The following is a 16,221-nucleotide window of genomic DNA, read 5'->3' as shown; positions in this document are numbered from 1 at the left end:
CACTGCAGTATTGTCCGCGTTAAGTTCATCATTGGTTCATTCGAGAACGTCTTTTTTGAACTCTCAGGAGCTAGAGCTAAATTATTTAACTTATAAAAATGGAAAATTTTCACTTAATTTCAGCTGGTTTATGTTTTTTTATAATTGGGACAAAATTAGAAACGAAAAACAAAGCAAGCAAAAGAATTACCACTGGAAAACAGCGCTGCGATGAGCACGATCTATGAACATGTAGCAATGCTAGTGTTTACTAGGAAATGCCACATGGAAGCGAAACTGCAATGAGTTAGGCAAAATCGGTAGAAATAAACTAGATACTTTAGTTTTGCAAGCATTTATATATTTTTAAGTACAGTTCCGTATTTTGAAGTTGATTTTTGATTGCCAAAATATATATCCGTTAGCAGGTGCTAACGAGGAGAAGTCAGTGTTTACATTGTTGCCTGGTTGCAGACGCTGGCTACTTACCCGTGCACATAATTCTTAGTTTTCTTTGCATATTTTGCAGTATAGTTTAGTATTCATTTTTACGATTCACCGCAGTAAGTAAAACTCTTCAAGCCAACAAAACGGTTCAAATGGTACCATTATTAATAATAATATAAGTTATAATCAGGTAACCCACCAGCGGTTATGGTCCGTATCACTTTTATACTTGTGTAGTTTGTAGAGGTTTTTATCGATTTTATTTCAAATCATGGATTTTTTATTAACTTAAATTTCAATGTTGAGAACATGAACTAGGCTATCTAAATTTTTCAAATATTATGAACTATAAAAAAAAATCCACTAAAATAGATTTTGAATTCTATTTTTTTGTGATTAGATGAGATCAATTTCTGCCTACATATTTAAAAATAATGAGATATTCAGAAGATGAGAACAACTCTCTTCCTCGTTTGTCTACTTCAGTACAAGATGCAAATTCTTTTGACAAAGAAATATATCCTCACTCCAAAAAGGATTTTATAAATGATAAACATGGTAGTTTTGTATGGATATCGGGAGCCACTTACATTGGGGAGGTTTCAAATGGCCGCAGATGTGGAAAGGGAAGACAAACATGGCCAAATGGTTCTATATATGAAGGCGGTTTCCTAAATGATATGAGACATGGAAATGGAAGACATGTTTGGTGTTCGGGAGAAGTAAATTAGCTATTTTTTTGAAATTATTGATATTGTATTATGAATGAATATGACAAGTATGACATATGAAGCTAGCTTCAGTACGATGCAGTTCTTCCATTCTAAGAATAGCCCCTACATTAAAAGACATCAACTATAACAGTAAATGTGATTACCCTACTTTCCGAGATAGTGTGTGTGGTCCTTCATATCGGCACAAACTGGCATTGCTCAATAAACTAAAATGAAGCGCAATCTAAAAACGTTACCATTTGATTCCCTGAAAAAATAATCCGATTTACAGAAGAAAAAAATACCATATCTTTCGAGAGTCTCTAGCGAAAAACGTTGGTGGTAAAGAATTTTTGTCATGTGACGGCCGGTGCATGTTAAATTATCAACGACACAAGCATGCCCCAATCTGACGCACCCGCCATCATGCCATACACTTTTTTTCAGAGACTGATAAAGTGTGTTATTAAAACAAAAGTCGGGAAATCTTGGAATCGGAGAACTGTGCCTTACTGAGCTTATTTCATGTGGTTCAAATGGACTACCACCGATAATAAAAATAATATAATAAAAATTGTAATGAACAGGTTGTTAAAATACATAAATGAGATTAGATGTCATCATTTACTTTTTCTAAAAATTTTCCTATTTAAATGTCTTTTGCTCTAAACGAGGCTCTGCATAAGCAACCACTGCTAGGTAAGGGTCTACTATAGTTTGAAATCTTTTGGGTTCTGCATTGCCTACCCAATTTTTTACACCCTGTATAGGGCGGTGGACGTGGTATTTGAACCCAAGATTTAAACTGCGATGGCATCACGATGCAATGCCATTATTTTTCTAGTCTTTTTCTAGTTTTAGTATCTGAGTCATTACAATCATCACAGAGTTACCAAATACTTTGTCTGTGTGTTTGCATAAAATAACTTTTATGAGATTAGGTTTACAGCGATCATTCTCTTTTTCAGGAATATGAAGGTGAATTTTACAAAGACCACAGGCATGGGGAAGGAGTATATAGATGGCCTGATGGTTCTGAATACTGCGGTACTTTCTATCTTGGACGAAAAGAGGGATATGGAAAGTTTATATTCTCGAATGGTGATATATTTGAAGGGCTATACAAAAAAGATGAAAGATGTGGACCAGGAATTTTTTCATATAAAAAATCTAACAAAGAAGATATTGGACTCTGGTATAAAGAAAAACTAATTCGTTTATGTTCTGAAGTAGAAGATATATTTAGTATTAAAGATCATCCAGAATATCCATATTTCCCTGATGAACATTTTTCTCAAATTGTAATGAAAGAAAATGATGAATATATGAGTAAAACTCCCGATGAGGAGAAGTCATTCTGGTTTAGTGGAAAAGAAATGCAAGCGAGGCTTCAATTAGATGAAAATTATTTACCCGATGGCATTGAGCATTATTCTCGGGATTTTGAGCATTTGCCTGTTACATCTAACCTAAAAGAGAGTCTGCAAAAAGCTTTTTTCAAAGATAACTACCACCTTGTTAAAAATGACGAAAATGCTTTCATATTCGCAAGAAATAATACAACTCAGCTTATAGATGTGCAAAGGCAAATGTATAGGCATCGTCATGTGGCAGAAAAATTCAGTACTTCCTTATCATCAATTGACGGGGCTCAAAGAGATTTATTTGGCTCTAGACAGGGTCAACTTGAAGTTATGTCCGAGAATCTTATTAAAGCTTCCACATCTGGTGATGGTAAAACTGTGTATAAAATTTTAAAATCTGGATTAGTCAATCCAAATGTTTGCGACAATGCAGGAAACACACCTCTTCTCGGAGCTGCTATCAATTGTCATAGCAAAATTGTTAACTTGCTGCTTGATATGGGTGCAAACATTGATCATGTTAATGATGAAGGTATAACTGCTCTAAATGCCTGCCATGTATTTTACTACCCTACTGATCATTTCAGGCCTAACATAGCTGAAAGGTATATTGATGAACATATGACGGAAAAACCTATTCTTAAACTTCAACTACATCCTACCAAGAAAGATAGAATGGGATCTACGCCTTCTCCAAAAGGAAAAAATAATATGACAAAAGGGGGTATGCTGAGTCCAAAAAGCAGTCGTTTGCATTCACCCTTACTGTATGATGACAGAAGAAGAAGTAGTATGTTCCGAAGGGGATCTGTCTCTCCTGCGACTAGTAGACAATCTTCACTTTCAAGAGCATCAGATAGCCAGGAACTAGAAAAAAAGAATGCAGTTGAATGTTGCAAAAGTGACTTACGCATCAAGGCCAGATTTAGAGAAATATCTTCAGCTAAACATGAAGCAAGAAAACATAAACAAAATGATGAAAAACCTGATGGTGTTTCAAACAAAGATGATGCTGACAGCGTTTGTTCAACAAATAGCATTCTCACCACATCAGGTATCAATTACGTTCCACTGTAGCATGCACATTAATATAGTATAAAGTAGGCCATGCCATGAGAAAATTAGATACAGAATCTATTGTGAGATACTTAGGGCTGGTAATGGTTACTTAGTTAACCCATGTAGATATTTGACAGATGCAAATAATTTCGGTTGTTAACTGTCATCTCATGTGGCATTCAATTTTCTTACATACGTTCACCCCCAATATAAAAATTTTCGCCACTAATTTATCTTCTGTGGTCTTGAATTTGAAAGAATATCACTATCTACTTAGTAATGGCTAGAATAACAACCATAATAATACGCTATAATTGTGTTTTAATAAAGAACAAATGGCTCCAAAATTATGATGCTGTGTTCTTCATGTCTTTACTGACATTGTGATTTTAATTTTGTCATTTGCGCCCGTGTATTACTAACACTGTTCAAGGGAAAAGTTTGAAATACACCATGAAGATTGGTTTTTAGATTCCTGGATTTTCCTAACCATCAAAATATTAGTTGGCACTGAGAAATAGGGCTATCGACATCGATGATATCTGAGGATATTTATCGGTATACCATCCATTCTGGTGAAAAATAAGAACGATATAGGAAAACTACAATTATCAATCATAAAACTAGTTCAGAATGCTGTGTTGAATACTGGCATCTTTCAAATCTCTGTTTCTTTTAACAGCTGATTCATCTTTAGCTTCAAAAAAGAATTTAGTAGATTTCTATCTGAATATACCTGAAGATCTGATCGAACGAACTGCAACACTGCTGAGTATGAACAGAAGAGCTGTGAGTGGAATATCTACTCGAGATGGACAAGCTATTTCACTTGGAACAGCTGGAGCTTTGGCAGTGTGGAAGGCAGAGTGAGTGTTTTTGAGTATCTTATTTCAATTTGAGTATTTCATGATTCAAACATGTGACAGAAACAGTAAACTGCATAGGTTTGACTCGTCGGTGAGGCGCATCGTGCTAATCATTAGGAATGCGCTCGCCACCGCATCTCTGATTACCCTGCGTGGGTTTGCAGGTTTGAATCTCATGCGGGGATAGTTTTGTGTGAGAGGATTGCTGGACTCCTCACCGCCGTAGGGTAATTCACGTAACTGCTGGTCGGTTACGGCTTTCTCCACCATAAAGTCCATGCTTCTGAATTACCTGGCTAACTAATCGCATACCCGACATTGACTAGTAATCGGACGAGAGGCCATGGTTTGCCATATGAATACGACGTCTAATCGACTTTCCTCTTCTTCAGGATAAATATGTAAATCTTATCCTATCCTTGGACATGTTAAATTTTGTTTGCCAATCCAAGTTGTTGAAACTCCATGTATCAAAGCAGCTACGTAGGGTATATTGTGTCCAAGCAATGGTGAATTACTTATATACCAAGCATAGCTGAAAAAAGTTCATCATTTTATAAAATTGTCAACTCATGAGATTTTAGTTCAACACCAGACGAGTTTGTGATTACAATTTTTACTATACTTTCAAACTCCTCTAGAGAACTATGAAACTAATGGAATTTTACATAAAATTTAATTTTTTTAAACAAAATTGGGACACGATTGGTTTTTTTCTGTATACATTGACAGTTGACAACTTGACACATACATACACCTTGACGATTATAATCTATGATTTTATTAACTGCAGTCATTTTACTCAATATTTGGAAATATCTTCACATGAAAGTAATATTTTTTGTATGATTTAGACATGAAGAACTAAGACGTATGATTGAACTTCTGCTGCAAAGAGGTGCTAGTGCGAACAAGAGTGCAGTACCTATGCCTCCATTATTTTTTGCTGTTAAAGCTGGAGATACAGATGCAATAAGATTATTATTACTCAGAGGAGCTTCAACTGAAACAAGAATATCATCTTCTGTATGTATTTACTTTATCAGTTCAATTCATCAGTCCTGTTAGTAAATGACAAGAGTAATTTATGAGCTACATTATTTTGTGGCAACACAAAATGCTGAAAATAATTTAAAATCAAATTTTTGGCGATTTTAGAATCGAATTAATGAATCAGAAATTTCACATAATCTCGCTCATAGTCATATTATTATTAAATGTTATTAACAGCGTATATTAGAGATGTACCGATGTATCGGGTATCGGTATCGGCAATATCGGCCATTTTTTCGGTATCGGCCATGTATCGGTATCGGTTAGATTAAGGCCGATATTACCGATATATTTACCTTTTTGATATGGTCCAGAATGTTTTAAAAGATAAGTTGGAATACTACTTTTTAATTTATTTTTGTCTGGAGAGATCGTGAGCTATGAGCCATACATGTCCCCACCCCTGCGAGAGAATAGGATTCACGTGTTTTTAGCTATTTATCAGCTGAACTAGCTCAACTAATTTGGCTATTTTCGCTGTCAAATTTTTATATTGACATTTTTAATATTACATAGCTTTTATGAATAAATATATCAACACAGCACATAACAAAAAGCAACTAGGCGCCCAGTTTTAAATCATACAGTGGAATTGGGGTCCGTCCTTATTAACGGCACATGGACTTTTGGCACGGGTATAAATTCTGACTGTTTGTCGTCAAGTTAGTCCGTCGACATCGATAAACTAAATTCCGACACAATTATCCCACTACACAGGTATTAATTTTAATTCTGCTTAACTACACGATTTCTTTATAGATATATTGACTTGACCGCCTAGTCCTAGACTGTCTCAAAATATATGATAGCAATTGTAAAATATTATAAAATAGTGAAGTAAAAAAACATCCTCAACGGTTATCGGTGGGCCTTCTTTTTGTCGGTGCTGATATTGTTTTTGATATTCTTTCATGTTGGCTTTGACTTATTGCGTGGACGATTACGATTAGCCACTAAATTAAATATGCTTTTAATTTGAACGTAGGACGGCGGCGCTAGAATGTGTGGGTGATATTCGATATTCTTTTAAACACAAATAACGATATTCGAAGCTCGCGATATTAACATTAAATTCAAATTGGACATCCCGGCTTATGAGTTTTCTAATTGAACACCGAGATTACTAGCGTTACTGTACAATGTATCTTAATCAGTTACAGCACATGGATACCAAACATTAATTTCATATTATGTGATATATATATCTTTTTTTTTGATCTGAAATAATGTGTACTATGAACAACGCTTAAAGACCATTGTTTTAACCCGTCTGCCCTACACAGCATACCTAATTAAGTAATAATTACATAGTATCGGTATCGGAATATCGGTAATATCGGCCTATTTGTAGTATCGGCGTATCGGTATCGGCGTTTTTAGCTGGTATCGGATCGGTATCGGTATCGGCGACAAAAGTGGTATCGGTACATCTCTAGCGTATATACCTCGGTAGGTGTATGATTCGAGAAAATTAAATTAATTGTGTTTCTCACAGTAAAATTTATACAGTACCACTTATATTATAGTTTGGCGGCTTCACTCCACTTCATATAGCAAGTGCTTTACCTGGGAAGGAAGGTGTGATTGCTGTTAAGTTATTATTACAAGCTGGTGCCAATCCTAATGTAACTGCTCATGATGACGATATTCCTCACAGTAAAAATACAGTTGCTTCAGTAAGTGTAAAATTTGTAAATATTTGGTTGAATCATTGTTAAAAAAAAAATGGTAGTTTCGCAGCAAGATATCTTTTGTGTGGTAAATGATATACTTTCTGATGAAAGGAAATGGTGATTTAAACCTTATTCCTATTAGATGCAGTATTATTCTGTTTTTTCTAAATGAATGTTTCAAAAATGTTATCTCCTATTTGTCCAATAAATTGTCCTAATTGTATGGATCTTATTGCGTATGAATATTCTGCTATAGTGTTGATCTATCCTAACCTAAAATACAAGGTGAATTCCACTTCTTATGCTTACTTTAACCATTTGCTGCACAATATATCTACCTCGAGCGCTACACAATATTTGCAAGGCACCACTTTGACATATCTTCATTTTTAAATTTCTAATTCAATATTCAAAATTAGAGGCACATAAGTTCCTTAAAACATATGCACGCCAATGTAATGCAACAAAAAATTGAAAGTTGTCTGGCAAACGTCAATCAGTTTCTCAAGACCATGACTGCACTGACTCAAGTATTTTTTTTTTAACAGGAAAGCTGCTTGTCAAGTGATTATTCTGTGCCAACAAAGAAAGACTCGAGCCCTCAATGGCTGTCAGAAGGTCTCAAATTTGTGGATGAAGGAGGCAGAACACCACTACATATAGCCTGTGACAGAGATAATGATTATAAAGTGTGTTATGGGAATTTTATTATTGATCTTCGCAGATTACTAATTACTGATTTATTGAAGGCTTGCAAAACTTTTGGCATCATACAAAAATTGGCTTCATCATTCAGCTTTACAGGACGGAAAGAATTTCATATTTATCTTCAGGAAAGAAAGTCAATAAGATGACATAATTATATGGCAAACCCCACATTCGTACTGTTACCAGTTCATGTCGAATATGGGAATATTTAACAGTTATTTGTTTCAAATGCATAGACTTGATGTTGGAGAAAGTGGTAATAACCCTTCAACAATTACGTGAACCCCCCACCATGTACAGTTCTGCAATTTTCTCACACATTATTATCCCCACTGGGATTCGAACCTGCGAACTTGCGCAGGGTAATCAGCATTGTAACATTTTTTTCAATAATTTTGCAAAACATAGAATAGGTAACATTACCTTTGGTTATCATAGTGTTAATTTCTTTCGATAATTTTTGACTTATATTTTTTTGTACTTGGCATATACATGCTGGTAATTATCAATTCCATTTAATTTTCAGAATGCCTGTGAAGTTGTTCATGAACTACTTGACAATGGTGCTGATCCAGATGTTATATGGAGTGGACATTCTCCTCTATCTCTTGCTATCAGTTCTGGGAATGACTGCGTATGTTAGATAATGACCTTTACTGGGCATGTTTACCCACCAGTATCCAGTACTACCTCATTGTCTCCCACAAACCTGCTGTTGCCATTTGACTAATATTGATTTTCCAATTCAGACATCCATGACATTTATATAGAATAGTATGACAGTCTTCTCTTAGTAGATGATGTTGCAATTGCGTGATTACTTTGAGCTAAAGCTGAATTTTAGTGGAATGAATGAAATGAAGCATTTTCAGTCATATATAATTAATTAGGTAATATACATTATCAGGTGTTCGAAGTATGTGTACCAATATGGGGGTAACTAATTTTGTTTGCCCACTTTACATCAAGTTGTGTAAATGGACGGAAGCATATGGGCAGGGGGCATATTCACTTGGCTAACACAGACAGCCCCCGAACTTGTATTAGAACTAAAATAAGATTATGGCCTAACCCTAACATGGTACACATACTACGGAAGTACCCATCATTATACTCCAATGACAAACTGATCTGAAACTTTTATTAGGGTATTGAACATGATCCCGGTGCTGCAGGTGAATCTACTGTGGCACCCTGAGTATAGTATGATGAATAAAATATTGATGAGTTCAGCCCATTATTATACGTTATCCGTTACCCAATTTTTCATCTATCTTGCTTTTTATTAATCTTGTCATGCCTACCATGTTGCGATTTAGAGAGAGAACATCTTTAATATAGAATATGAATATCAAGTATTCTATGTTGTTGTTATAGATTTAAGCATAGTTTCGTATACAGGCTATTGAAGAACTAATAAATTTCGAAGCTGACGCAAGTATGCCTTTAAAACGTGGAGTTGGAAATGCATTGTGTGCTGCTGCTAATACTGAATATGAAAGTAGAAGAGATGCTGACAGCAGAATTAAACTGGTGAATATTTGATAATATACCATAAGAGAGCAATATATAAGGCCAAATTACTAACAGCAGAATGGTAAAAACGCCCTATGAAGGTGGAGAAAATTATAACAAAAGAGCGAAATTTGGGACAATATTTTTGGCCCCCTGGGACACAAAAATAAAATTATTTAACTTTTATTATTATTTATTAAATTAATTAAAAATGGTTTCGCAGGGATATGAAATTAGCGCTTCTATATACAATGTAAATTCACTTTCATAAACATGTAATTTAGTATAAAATGATAGGTGTGGTATATCTGTGACTGATATTGATATAGAGACTAAAATGCAATATTATTTCAGGTGGACAAACTAGTGAACGCTGGTGCAAACATGTTGGCTCCGATTGTCTTTGGAACAAAACAAGTCACTGGAACAGTGGTTGATTATGCTCACTGGATGTTTGGCAAAGATTCAAGAATTGCTCATACACCATACCATGCTCTTTCATATCATGTAAGTTCATTTTCAACAGTCACATAAGCGATTCGATTAACGGACTAGTTCCATGTAATTTTATTCCTTGTCAGTGCTACACTTTTATCTAGTGATAGTATTGCTGTTTTTCATTGACTCTCTTGGGCAATCAAATTTGAGACAATTTCTAAACTTTTAAAAAAAGAAACTCCTACATTTTTTGAACATCTATTTTTAAACACTTACTTACCGTAAATTATATGCAAGTACATGTTCTGAAAACAAAGAAAAGGCTAACTAATCCCATACCCGACATGGACTGGTAACCGGATGAGAAGCTGTGGTTTGCAATATGATTAAGCTATCTTATCGCTTTCCTCTTCCCGAGATATATATATTTGAATTTTATCCTATCCTTAACCCTGCCACAGGAAACCGCATCTACGTTTCAACTACACCACTTGCTTTTTCCTCCAACCAGTTGGTTAATCTTGGTAATTGAATTAAATTTGTATATTTATTTTTGCTGTCTTGCTTAACAAGTTGTTGAATATTAATTTTACCAGGAGAGAGATACTTACAATGCAAGAAAAAGACTCCTTGCACATTTTGGAAATCTTCTAAGAGAAGCTGCAGTCAAAGTGGAAAGAGACAAATTAAAACAAGAAACAAAATTTGGTGTTCGAAGTAGGCTTCTATTTGCATTTCTTTATATATATAATGTTTTTATACATCATCCACTCCAAACAAGGCTTCGTACAACCAACCACTACCAAATAAGGAGCTACAATAGTAGGACATGAATCTTTCCAGTTCGACATCGCCTACCCAATTTAATACACTCTGGGTGATGTGGTGAACATGGGATTTGAATCTGAGATTTTAACCAGCGATTCCTCAATGTTTAAGTCTGTTGCTTTGACCACAGGGCTACCGTGCCTTAATTACATTGAAAATAGAAATTGATAAATAGCATGTTTTTAACTAGTGCAGTCTGAAAGTGGCTCTATCAGGTTAGAGTGTTTTTGCGAGTTAGCACTTACAAACTAGTTTCCTTGATGTTCTTTGATTATTGAATTTTTTTCTCATTCCTATGACTGAAAAACCATCCATGTTCACTATTTAATATAGCAGTTGAAAGTGTTTCACACCACTTGCATGTTTTAACCTGTACGAGAGGAATTCTAACTACCAAAGGTGGTATCATTCCATTTGCACAATACGGTATATTAATTTGGTCAAAATAATGATCTTAGCAATTTGTATTTTGAAGTTACCATAGGTTGGATGATCAGATTCAGAAAAGTGGTTTGCAGTCCTTTATTATTAGGATGAAAAAATGAATACCTGCTAGTTCTTTTGTACAGATTGCATACTTTTGTACAGATTGCATACTTTTGTACAGATTGCAGATGGTATAAAACAGGTCATCTTTAAATTTTTACTTTAAGACGTTGATCATTCTATGTTTGAGACACAGAAAAACTGTCCTCAGCGCTATTACCAACAGGTTGAAAGCCACTAATTCCGATTTTTAAAATTTGAGAGCAACTCGTCATTATGAGTAGACAAGTCAATAATTTAGTCTGCTTTCTTCACTTTGGTATTCAAATTGACAGAAGCATAATAAATAATAGGTTACTTTGATTGAATTTGTTGTTTCTTGTTATTTAGCGAAAGTAATTTTACAAAAATTATGGCAAGACATAGATCAACAGGATACTATGAAGCTCAAGTTGCAAAAATATAAAGTAACTGATGATGTTGAGGAGAGTGTTTCTGATCTAGACTTTCGAGTACAAGATGAGTGAGTAGCGAGACATTCTGAGAGGAGTTATATTGAATTTAGAAACAATATTTATATACCAGGTTTTGCCAAAATTGTATTATACATAGGTCAGGTTGTAAAGACAGTTAGATATCTGAACTACAGTTAGTATATGGAATAAAGGTGCTTCAGAAGTGTGTGTACCAATATGGAGGTAACTAGTTTTGTTTGCCTACTTTATATCAAGGTGTGTAAAGGGACTGAAACCTATAGGCAGGGGGTATATTCACTTGACTAACACAAACACTATGGTAGTACAGAATATACAATTAGTACTTATTAAAAATATTGTCGAGTGTAGTATTTGGGAACTTTTTCACAGGATACAATTGACGATTGAAGATTGCTGTTTAAATTCTTGCATTTTTACCTGTATGTAATGATTGTCGAACATATTTCAGTCTTCTTTAGATTTTGTTTGTTATATCTTGTGTCATTAACAATGTAATATTTTATTCTGACCTTTTACCATGTAAATGCAAATTTCTCAAGGTCTGAGTCCGAGCCGAGAAGAACGCTTTCTGTACACTGGCGCTGGGGCCAAGTCAGAAGCTGCCCTTCCTTCAAGCCCCCAACAATACCATACAGATCCAGTTTCAGCAAGCCATGTGAGCTTCCCAACTCCTATATCGCCTGAAGATAGACCTGATTCAAAGTAAGTACATAAATATAAAAAAGAGAAGGGAATTTTTTTGTCTCATTTTGGACTTGCAACTTTGTTCTCAGTATTCAAAGTTTATAACCACTAGAGCAAGACACCATGTCTCATTCAAAGCTAAATAAGGTATTAGAATATTTTTGTTTTCGAGTCTTGGATTCAAGAAATATGTGAAATCTCTCAAATTCTATCTGACTACACTTAGTCGAAGAAGTCAACTATAACTTGGTCGTAGAGACCTGAAGGCCTGATTTTCCTAGTTCTGATCACTATCCACTAGTTTTTTTGAATTTTAGTTTACGGCTGAGCATAAGATTGACACATTTCCAAGAGTTGGACAATATCACTAATTCAAGAAATTCATACTGCTCTGGCAATGATCAAATGAATACTATAGATATGTTGACCACATTGAACCCAAGTTTTCACTCAAATTTGTTTTGTGTCCAACTTGTTTATTTATTTATAAAATTATCAATGATTAAAATATAGGAACTTATTCATCTGTCATTGTCAATTAATAAGATGTGATTTCATGTTTAACTGTAGAAAACGAATTGGATTTGGTGTTGGGATTGTGTGTGTGTTCCTAATTTCTAGCTGTTCGATCTGTCTATTAACATTTGCTGTTTTTTTTAGGATTTCATCAACCATTTTTTCTCAACCAGATAAGCAAGTTAAACCTGTAAAAAAATCAATTAAAGGAAGGTCAGGTTCAGGTCCGATTAGGTGAGATTGTATCTCTGTTCTTTGTTGTCATTTTTCATTCGATTCGCAGGCTGTAGTTGATCATTAGTGCAATAAAATTTGAAACTTTACAATATATAGGAATGAGGCATTTGGACATCTCTTCAATTGGGCGGATACGATCTTTTTTTTTAAATAATTTTATCTGATTAATTACCGTAGGATAAACAACATACTTTTTATAATACTTTTGAAAATAGAAATTTCAACAATTCTTTGCAAATTGAGTATTGGTTGATTATACTCATTCCCCACAATCCATGTTATGACAAAACAACAAGGTTCTAAATGAATCTACAATAATTCAGAAATACTTTTTCATTTTTTGCAATGAGTAAAAAAGGAATTGAAAAATTTGGACAAAGACAATGTTGGCTGATTTATATTTGGCATAGGAGAATAGACCCTTTCTACCCAATTTGTAAAATTCAATGCTTGATTCAATTTCAATCCTTTTCAGAAAACCCCTTTTTCGTTATTGTTATGAATGTGGTCGATCTGTTGGTGTGCGTTTGACAACATGTTCTAGATGTCGTGAAGTTTATTATTGCAGTAGATCCTGTAAACTAAAAGCCTGGGAAGAACGACACAAGGCTGAATGTCTTCGTATAAAAAGTATGTGACATGTTGCAATTTTTTTCTTAATAATATAGTTTCGATCCTTGATAGATTTGTTGTTTAGGATAGGATATACATATTTATCCCGAGGAAGAAAGGCGATAAGGCGGCTTAACCATACAGCGCCGAGAAATCCAGCAATCCTCTTGCACATAACCATCCCGCATGGGATTCGAACCAATGCAGGGTAAACAGAGGTGCGGTGATACGCCTAACGCTTAGCACGATGCGCCACACCCTCGAGTCGTTAACTTGTTTGAAAACTGATTAATATATTTTTTTTCCAGTCTTCACATTACACCCTTTTATTTTCAGATAAGAGAGAACAGTCCTCCCCATCTGCAAATGAAATTGCTTCTTATTTTACAATTCACACTTTGAAAGAAGCAATTGAAAATGACCCAACAAGCAACAGCATGAAAATATTACCCAAAAACATAGTCACTAACACGGAGTTCATGCCAAGATCTAAATCTGGTAGAACTACTTCAAGTCATCTCAAATTTGGTAAAACGAAAGGAAAGCCAAGGAAGAAGACTGCTTCATCACGATCCACAAGTGTTCTCCAGCCTTCAACTGGAAAGTATGTAATGATTATGTGAAATGATAACATCATCTTTGATTGTTATTATTCATTGTATTCACTGCCAAATTTTTTTTGTATATTATATGAAGTGCAGCCTAAAGTGTAGGAAAAGACAAATATGGCTGAATAAACATATTATACTTTGGAAACGGACGTTTCTACATTCATAACCGCACATTTTATCTTTACCAATTTAATTTTATCGAAAGCTTCCAGAATCAGTAACTTCAAAGATGTTACTTTTTGTCAGTCACTGAATATATATATTGAATATACCATAATGTCTCAAATCACTTATTTTTCATCCGTATTCAACTGTAATTATATTACACAGATCATTACTGCCGAGTCGCAGGGCTCATGTGGGAGAGATTCTGCAGTCAAAAGTTGGAAAAGCAGTTTATTTTGGAACAACAGGAATGACGTTGGCTGAACTTGGAATTAAAGAGAACTACAGCTTTGAATGAGTGACATCACAATGGTGTTGGCTATTTTGTTTGTTGTCAATTTGATATTCAATATTAATAATTGATTTACTGTATAACTGTAGGAGGATCATTACATTTTGAGTGTTTCATCGTCTCATAAATAAAAGAGTTAGTTTGGTGAAGGAGGTGCCACATCTAACCATATTTGCCTTGATGACTGTGTTTCACAAGATATGTAGTTGGTGACACATTCTTACATTGTTCACAACATTTTGGATTTTAAAAAATCCGTTGGGTTTTCTTTATATCAGTTTTGTTATAAAATTGCACAATAGCAACGACAATTGAGGCTCCTATATTTTAGTTTGTTGCTTAACTCATAGCATCTCATCTGTTGCTTGCATTATGCTTTAGTGCGTCCCTACTTTAAAAATAAATAATGATACTTGAACATGAACAAATGCAATAGTCCAAGACAGACACCACTGTAGTTGTAAATCAAATTCCATGACAATATTTAATGTTGATGGGAGAACCAAACAATTTTGTAAAAGCGTATCAAATTTATAGAATTTTACAGTAATTAATCTTTTCAAGAATTATTTTGGTCTTTATTCAAAAACTCGGCCTTTTCCAAAGTAAAAATAGATTGCTGTCGTTTCTCTTGATATTGTTATATTTTCGTATTGAAGTTCCAATATTATTGCTTTATTCTAGTTTTTAACAAATGTTTTTGTATAAGAATTTATTCAACTTCGCTTCATTAGATGCCAAAGCATACTTTTTATGCATCCAACACATTTGTACTTGCAATTAATAGTTTTAATTTAATGTATATTTATCTGCATAAATCTGTTGCTTGTTTAGTTTTGCGACATTTAGAATTTTTATGTACATTTTTACAGAGAAAATATAATCGTAGTTATTCATTGAACTGCCTATTCTTTTATAAAAACCAGTTGGACGGGAATTCGCATCTATATAACCAACGACATTAAACAACTGTCAAAGCAGGCACGAACACCATTCGTGCTATGCCTTGAAAGCAGCACACATCCGCTCGTTTTCGTCTCGTCAAGTATGTGCATTGGAGCGTGCTATCGGATACAATCTTCGGCTAAAAATGCCGGAGTTGCGCATCATGTTGCTTAATATCATTGGTATAACGCATTGCAATTAACACAATAACTAGTAGTATCGTTTTAGCCCAGAGGAAGACCAACAAAACGAATAAATGCCACTGTATTCTGAACACTGATGGAGTTAGCTAGATTACCAAAGTGCGCTTGTATCGTGCGTTGGCGTTTAACTTCTAAATGGCATTGCAAATGTATTTAAATTGTGTTCCCCACCAAGAAGGACTGACCCAATGCAATTTTTTGCGACTTCTGATGAAAAATCTTGAAAAAAATAGTCACGCTTGAGAGACGGCCATCATAATCTTTTCGCATCAGCAAAAATTACGCCAGGTGGTGACGTAATCGCGGCTACGGATGCATTGGAATTCAGAT

At 34.6% G+C, this 16,221-nt stretch overlaps 1 protein-coding gene across 2 annotated transcripts; it reads left to right on the top strand.

The window, feature by feature from the left end:
• Positions 1–796: 796 nt before the first annotated feature.
• Positions 797–15,640, top strand: LOC120327976 (ankyrin repeat and MYND domain-containing protein 1-like). 2 transcript variants are annotated; one of them, XM_039394349.2, is made up of 15 exons: positions 800–1,148; positions 2,108–3,557; positions 4,245–4,428; positions 5,283–5,454; positions 7,008–7,157; positions 7,703–7,843; positions 8,389–8,496; positions 9,264–9,395; positions 9,732–9,884; positions 10,412–10,532; positions 12,166–12,328; positions 12,971–13,060; positions 13,539–13,693; positions 14,012–14,279; positions 14,617–15,640. In XM_039394349.2, exons 1-15 carry the CDS (start codon positions 861–863, stop codon positions 14,747–14,749), a joined length of 3,708 nt encoding a protein of 1,235 aa, XP_039250283.2. In that variant the 5' UTR covers positions 800–860; the 3' UTR covers positions 14,750–15,640. The 2 variants fall into 2 exon arrangements, 1 of the variants encoding a protein (XP_039250283.2); XR_013477349.1 differs by lacking the exons at positions 14,012–14,279; positions 14,617–15,640 and adding an exon at positions 11,520–11,652 and having other exon boundaries at positions 797–1,148; positions 13,539–13,589.
• Positions 15,641–16,221: the final 581 nt, after the last annotated feature.

Source organism: Styela clava, chromosome 7 (genome assembly GCF_964204865.1).
Source record: "Styela clava chromosome 7, kaStyClav1.hap1.2, whole genome shotgun sequence".
Classification (NCBI taxonomy): Eukaryota; Metazoa; Chordata; class Ascidiacea; order Stolidobranchia; family Styelidae; genus Styela; species Styela clava.
Note: the sequence above shows the minus strand (reverse complement) of the source record. Positions and strands in the feature narration are given on the sequence as shown.

Coding starts and splice junctions, on each gene's coding strand:
- LOC120327976 (XM_039394349.2), top strand. CDS start 861: ATGAGATATTCAGAAGATGAGAACAACTCTCTTCCTCGTTTGTCTACT. Junction 7,158..7,702: donor GTAAAAATACAGTTGCTTCA/GTAAGTGTAAAA, acceptor TTTTTTTAACAG/GAAAGCTGCTTGTCAAGTGA. Junction 9,396..9,731: donor CTGACAGCAGAATTAAACTG/GTGAATATTTGA, acceptor ATATTATTTCAG/GTGGACAAACTAGTGAACGC.